The sequence below is a fragment of the Channa argus genome, chromosome 13, assembly GCF_033026475.1.
Source record: "Channa argus isolate prfri chromosome 13, Channa argus male v1.0, whole genome shotgun sequence".
NCBI lineage: Eukaryota > Metazoa > Chordata > Actinopteri > Anabantiformes > Channidae > Channa > Channa argus.
The window spans coordinates 8309051-8317005 of record NC_090209.1 but is presented as its reverse complement, the minus strand read 5'-3'; the positions used below and the strand labels follow the sequence as shown (position 1 = coordinate 8317005).

The window sequence follows — 7955 nt, the reverse complement described above, 5'->3', positions numbered from 1 at the left end:
CTACAAATAACCAGAATTATTCCAAAATATAAAACTGAAAATAAGTGATTGCATAAAAGTTCACCCCTTTTAATGTAACTTACCTAAATCATTGCATGTGCAGCCAGGTAGTTTCCAGAGCCACACAAAGTTAAATGGTGATTACCCGAGTGCAGGTAATATGTTTAAAGGATTGTAGTATAAATACACCTATATCACACCTATATTGCTCCAATCAACTCAGGACAAGGATACAAGAAAAAACTTACTAGTCAATAAATATCTATTTGTGTACAGTCCAGACTACCCATCATCAAGAAATGGCAAGAATGGAAGTGGGCAAGATACTGAACCCCAAGTTGCTTCAGGTGGGTCATGGAAGCTGCTCCCATCAGTGTGTGAATGGATGAATGGGAAGCATCTGTAAAGTGCTCTGCGTAGGAAAGTAGATTAGAGCTATATAAGTGCAGAACATTTACGGAGGCCATCGAGGCACTATGACGTCTCTGAAGGAGATAACAGCTTCAGCAACTGAGATGGGAGAGACTGCACACCGTCTACATGTTGCCTGGATTCTTCAGCAGTCAAAGGGGGAGTGGCAAAGTTATAGGTCAAATTAAACTAGAGATTGACAGAAGCCACGAGGGAGACTCAAAAGTCAAGTGGAAGAAGTTTATATAGTCTGATGAAACTAAAATTGAGATCTTTGTCAATCAGACTAAACACTATGAGTTTTTGTTTTCTTCATTTCAGGCACAGAAGCTTGCAGCTCCTTTACAGGAGTCATAAATGTGGCCTCCCTCACTAGTCTTTTTCTTACAGGGTCGCTTGGTTTTTGAAGAGGGCCTGCTCTAGGCAGATTTACAGATATGCCCTAAATCTCCAATTTCTTTTTAATGGCTTTACTGTATTATAAGATATTTGTAATGACTGGGAAATGTTCTTTTTTGTATTTTGTCTTTCAATACTATTTTCAGTGTTGATTGGAGTGTTATTTTGTCTTTATGATGTAGTTTTTGTATTTGTTAATAAGATTACCCACATTTAAATTTTGTTATAAAAAACAAATAAGAATGATTCTTTTCTATACCCACTGTGTACTATATTCAGCGTTGTTGTTAAAACATTAACATCTAAACAGCAATTTAATGTGGTGTCGGTTTTTATCCACCAAATAATAAATTATATTCCTGTGGCACATCAGGGCCATTTGATTTTAACTTTGATTTGTCATTAGCATTTCTTTAGAGTCTGAAACATGTGAATTAAAATTAACACAAAATTACATTCATTTTACCTACGTGCGTAAAGTGGATCTAATTACCCCTTTAATTACGCACTGCTACGTTTAAGTTACGCTTGCACGTAAATAAATCAAGAATTAAACACTAATATTGAGATAAATGCATTATTTATATCTATGCTGTAATTTTCTGCTATGTATCTGGGTACTTAACTGTGATCTCGGTAACGAAGCTGCTTTAATGAAAGTTAACGGACAGGCTGCAGTGACAATCCAAGTCAGAGTCAAAACATCTTCAAATCTTTAGTTAAACGCTTTTATTTTAATGTGCAACGGAGTTAAAACAGGAAACTAATGTTGCATATTAAAGTCACTTTCTCGGAAATGACAGCGAGGAAATCGAGGAAGTATGCTGATATTCAGGGCCAAGGTGGATTCCTGGGTCCTAGCGCCGAAAAGACAGGCCTGAATGATAGTACTACAACATCCTCAATTAGAAACAATTTAGTGTTAAATACAACAAAGGTTTCAATCTGCCCATGACAGCACTGCATTAGATCCACAGGCAGTGACTTTGTCTCATAAATGAAAGACAAAAATACTATGATAAAGTCTGGCCTCATACACAATTTTATTAACACATTTTTAACATCAACAAGGACTAAGATTATAGACATTTTTTTTGCAGACTGTTCAGGTGTACTACAAAGGCCAATGGTTATAAATTTAAATGAAAACAGAGGTTTTAAGACATTCTAAAGTATGTCAAACTAAAGTGCTGCAATTACATTAAGCACGTTTCTTATTTAACATCTGTAGCCAGGGTAGAAGCCTAACTTGCAAATCATTTTGTCCTAAGTTAACTTGTTTTCAAAGATATTATGGGACGCTCATCCAGGATTTTTCCCCAAGTCATTTTATATCTAGGGACAAATATATAAAAATATAATTTACAAGAAAAGACATTTAAAAGGATTCTTAAACAGTTTATTAGAAAGATGTAGACAATAAAAAAAAAAAAGAATTTCCACTGTAATTCAACATTAGTTGTCTCCCCTTAGATTTTATTGACAGTGCAAATATAATTTGGTCATTACATGTCGCCGTTTTATTCTGAGCTCCGTTGTCAGCGAGGGACAATTGATTCTAGATAAACAAATGGAAAGAAACCCAGAGGATAGCCACAAACCACGTGATGCTGAGGCACAACCATGCTTTAAGCTTTTCATCAGCTGTACATATCACCTTGCTTCTGCAGTCTAACATGATAATGCATGTTAGGTGGGCATGAAAAGAAACCGTTAAAGATATTCAACATCCTGAATGCATGTATGAAAGATGCAAATATTTTCATAATGTTTTCAGAATATTCTAGTTTAAAAAACATTAAACAAATAAAGGGGAACGTGAGCTGGAAGGTTAAGCTATAGAAACAAAGATCGGTTTCTTGGATGTCTAATTCACAACAAATGTAAGGTTTGGAGGAACCCAATCAGTAAACTCATCTAATTCTTCTGATGTACAGTGTTTTCTTAAATCATGGGGAAAAAGAAAGAAAAAGAAAAACCGATACTGGTCAGCTATCTTTAAAATTACAACATTGAGAATGGGTGGGCTTAATCATCTGAAACCACAATTTATTTGCAAACAACTTTTTAAATGATATTGCTCAGTTGAGGACAACTTTACAGCTTTTCCCAAAAGAAAAAAAAAAAAAAAAAAAAAAAAAAAAAAAAGAGTGTGCTTAGTTGTAATATTTAACAGTAAAACAAAATACCCAAACGGTGCAGTACAGCAAATGGAAGTGGAGATAGCTGCTCTGTACAATACCATGCATATCAGCCTTCAGTGAACTGATCAGTCAAGAGGTTGGAGCTGAGGCTATGGACTTAAATATGGCTACTGACTCATATGTACAGTTGCTTGTCACTGCCTTCGGTTTCAAGATATACATGTGTTAAAATTCTTCTTGCCCTCTATTCTTCCATTTTCTTTTCATTGTTGTACAGTCTTCTATTCCAAATCTGGCATTTCTGAATTGAAAGTGAAAGAAAAATAACTTTAAACCCTCCATCAAAACAAGAAGTCATCAAAAAATGTAATTCTTATTTGCATTTATAATTTTTGCGTTTAAAAATTTTTAAACACTTACTCTCATCATCGCTATCTGCAGACTCATCCTAAACAAAAATGTACAAAGTTTTAAGATGTTGCAGCATGTCATCTAATGGTTGAACAACTAACAGAGCTACTCTCTGCTTGTTTAGTATTTACTTGTGAATAAGCACAATGCTTAAAAATAAAGTAAAAAAATAGAACTGAATCTTACATCATCTGCACCGTCTAGATCAGGAAGGTCGTCCTCCCCTCCCATGTTGTTCATCATCTGTAATATTTAGTCAATAGTGTCAAATTTAAATTATTGCCGCTGCTTCCAAGGCTTATGGGTGATTTTGATTCACTAATCATTTGTAAAATGTGCATTAAATAATCCAAGTTAAATCATACTGCTTACATCTGAGAATTGATCGAAGTTGCCAATCTCCTCATCTGAGTCATCTTCCCAGTCCTTCCAGTTGTTGAAGTCAACACTAAGCCAACTGAGCTGTAAAAATAACATCACAATTTCTCATTATAGGGATTGGATTGAATTATTCTTATGGGTGTATTTTAGATTTTATACACAAGCACACAAACAGCCATTTTTAATTAAATGAATGTGTACATATAACTGACCTTGGCCTTCTCTTTTGTTAACCTCGGCCATGCCTTCCCTGGTTGTGCTTTTCGTAAATAGCACAAAACTGAGCGATCTGTGCGTTTGTGTTTGGATTCCTGCGACAATGGAAAGAAAATGCAATGTGTTGATACATTTTTAACTACATTAAAGCAATAGTAGTCACAGCAATGATTTTGACAGCATAACTTACATTTTCATCAATAGCATCAAAAAGGTCTATTTCATTCTCGTGTTTGACGTTGTCAGTTCCTCCAAGACAACTGTGGGGGACAGAGAAAAAAAAAAAAAAAAAAAGGACAAGCCTCACTCAAGAACTTATAGAAACAAAAATATCTGCACTGCTGGCAGTGCTTTTCAATGAATCTTGGTCCCAGAAGCATTAGACCACTGTACGTTATACGTTTTAGACCATATCCCTTTAAAAACAAATTCAAAAATTACATACTATAGTTTGAAGTGAGGACAAGTCTCAAAACCACTAAAAATGGATGACACACTATGACACAATTGGACAATTGAGGGGATCTCAGTTTGAATCAGAAAATTGTCTTTTTCACGGTTAGTTTCAGAGCCAACCTGAGGGAAACATACCTGAAAGCACACTTTGTTTTATCAAAATTGACCTTAACATCTTTGCTGTCTGCAACACAGAACTCTATAAAAACAGAGTCCCTCCTGTCATACCACTTGGCAGTCGCTGGATGCCTGTGAAGAAACAGAAGACGTTCAAACATCAACATATTTGGTTATTAAGAGGAATTATTTTCTTTCCTACTTGTAAAACACTATAGATCATTATATCTACAATTTGCATACAACATACATAATACACCACTGCTGGTCCCATGTGGGGAAGTTGTTGGGTACAACAGCCTGACATTGAAAAGCCCATGTATCAGGTCACCACACAAGATCCAGTTACATACTGTGCTCCTGTACCTAGAAGCCTCAAAAGTGTAAAATTTTTACAGTCTATAATCAAAAGAACAAGTTATTTTAGATGAGTTCTGCTAACGTTTGCTATTTAATATTGTAGTAATATTTTCAAGCTTAATTGCACTACAACTTCTAGAATAATTTAATATGTATGTGTACTTTCATTTCAAACATTCTCTAATTCCAGCTGGTGATGACTGGCATATTTTCTGTCTTTACAGAGAGAATCACCTTTATGAAGGCTTGATGGGCATTTTTCCAGATTTCTCAAACTGTAATGGAACTCCCTCTTTAATTTCATACACACCCAGGCAACATGTATGACAAACAGACTGAAAATTCTATGGCAAACAAACACATCAAAACATTACATTTGAGTGTCTGCCATTTTGCTTCAGAAAGCGATTAATCAAATTATTCTGATAATCGTGGCAGAGCTATCATCTTGCGTAAGGTCAGAGATCAGTCCTACTTTTTACACGTTGAGTAAAAAAATTTGAGAAAAGACCAGAGACGATCGTATCCATGACATTTTTGTAACCATAACGTCAACGTTTCCTTATTGAACGTCAGACCTACATTAGAGCTGCGTCTGAGATTACAATTAATCGATAACAAGTTACTGACCTCTTAATAAATTTGGTAAATTTCAATAGTGGTAGCAATTTCCTACGATCTTTCATGTTTATTAAGCACTCAACTGATGGCCTTATTAGCTAAATCCTCTTACAGATGATCGTGACATCACCAAGCAGTTTGTGGAAGCTAGCGTGGAATACACCAAACGATGTTAAATCCCTTCAAAATGTTGCAATCAAGCTGCTTATGACTTATGGGCTCGGCTTTGCTGTCGAGATCCTGGTTTCCCCCATTCAACACTGATTACCAGGACTTCTGAAACAGACCTAACGATAGCCTTCTACTCATTCAATGAAGACGCTGCTAACCAGGCTAACGCTAGGTTAGCCTGGTTAGCTCTGCCATGTGGTGTGCACCTGATTGGTACCGAAGGAAATAATGCTAACACTGAGGACCTCGGTCTGCAATAATAACGGCTACCGTACATCATGCTCTTTTACTCAGTCTATAAATATCCTGGCTACTTTGCGAGATAGCGTTGACTTTACGGCGGCAAGGCCACCATCCCGCCTTTGCAAAAAAAGCATGTTGCTAGACTTCTTACGTTAGCGTTAGCTAGCGTGAGTAGGATAGCTACGACATTTTCCCTCCGCTGCATCCCCATGTTAACTTTTAACAACTTACATGTCTAGGAGTGAAGTGAACCGCTGTTTCCGAAATAAAACTGTCTCGTAAAAATACTGGAAATGCTTGCCAAAATAAAGAAGGCTGCCCGCACGCGACTAATGCAAACGCCTCTTGTTTGTGGACTACAATGCTCCGGGTCTTCTTGCGTATCGTAAGACGAGCATAGCCGCGCTGACGCAGTTGAGACGTACTAGACGTTTCTAGAGCTTTCAGCCACAGCTGTAGTGGGAAGTAAGGAGGCAGCTTGTAATCTGCCCGGAACCTAATGTGATTTGCTATGGTCTTCATACCACCCACCAAGACACTTAGCATAACCTCCGGAGACTAGTAACTAGCTGTACAGCTGTTAAATAAAATAACAATTACACAGCAGTGGTGTAGGGTGGTGACTATCTCTAATGATAATTTACTTACTTTAATATAACCATTATAATGAGCATTTATTTTCTTTTAACGCATTTGCCAATGTATGCACATTTACAAAAGGAAATAATATGTAAAATTACCATAAAGGTGTGTATACAACTAAATATATAAAAATAGTGATGCTTTATGATAGAACCCCATTTATAAGGGTTTATAAGCTTAATGAAAACATATTGTTGCACATTTCTTTTTAATTAAGGAACAGATTGTCTAAGATGATATTTCAACCATCTCCCTCACAAAAGTGCAATTTATGAAATGACCAAAAATAAAAATAGAGTGTATCTGAATTTTGGCAAACCTATATCTGGGCCTCCAGGTGAGTTGACTGCTTTGCTGTTTGACAGACAACATGCTAAATTTGAAGTTTTAAAAACAACCAAAGTGTTGTTTATATATAAATATATATATATTTCTTTTAAATAATAATCTACATTTATTTTTGAACACAAATTTTTAAGTCAACACAAAAAAGTATGACAGTAAGAGGTCAAGTATATTGTGGCAGGAAAAAGTATGTGAACCTTGGTTTTTTACATTAATTGGTGATACAATGTGATCTCATCTTCATCTTACAGTATATTTACATGTATACAAAAAAACAATGTGCTATCACTTGTTTGAGATTAACACTGCAAACCTCAAATAATCACATATACTTTCCTCTCCAAAAAGAGATATTTGCACATTTTCCTAACAAATATTAATCTACCAAAATACTCCATAAAATGCTTTAAACTGAATGCTACCAATAGCTTCTTTAATATTATATCACAATGTACATTACCCAAATACAGATGATATATTACCATTTACTGCTTTAAACCCACAATGACACAGTGTGTTGTTATGAGGCCTCAGTGTTGCCACTGAGCCTCTGTTCCGTCCTGTACATAGTTCAGTTTACACCTCATCCATCTGTATTTGCTTGTGTGGAGCTTCAGGGGAAAGATAATCAAATAAGGGCAACGAGTATACCTGCAGTTAAAAATTTGACCAGGAGGACATCTTTCCATGCATTGCATAAGGAAGGCTTTTTTTATAAGCTGAGCACACAGCTCTTTGATGTGGGCTTGCAGAGGCTGAATGATGGCTGCATTTACAACTGGATCCTTTAGTATGGTCAGTCACTCCAGGTCTTTATAAACGCACTGACAGTGTAATCATACCATTACAAATAAAAACCCTGCATTCAAAATCATACGAATCTTATACTATATATGTATTTGTCTATTACCAGTTCTGGGGACTGGCTGGACTCAAACATACACCGATCACGCATAACATTATTACCACCTGTGCAATTTAATGCAATCCACTACAGTGCCTCTGTTATGAATTTTAGTTTTACAAGACTATAATTCC

The 7955-nt window shown here is 36.0% G+C and overlaps 1 protein-coding gene across 1 annotated transcript; it reads right to left on the bottom strand.

Annotated features, from left to right (window-relative positions):
• Positions 1 to 2195: 2195 nt before the first annotated feature.
• Positions 2196 to 6364, bottom strand: LOC137139211 (prostaglandin E synthase 3-like). The gene is made up of 8 exons (XM_067526180.1): positions 6162 to 6364; positions 4554 to 4667; positions 4153 to 4222; positions 3959 to 4057; positions 3738 to 3827; positions 3552 to 3608; positions 3375 to 3402; positions 2196 to 3255 (listed from the first exon to the last, which is right to left on the bottom strand). Coding segments are annotated over exons 1-8 (480 nt in total). The 5' UTR covers positions 6164 to 6364; the 3' UTR covers positions 2196 to 3235.
• Between the last annotated feature and the right edge of the window lie 1591 nt (positions 6365 to 7955).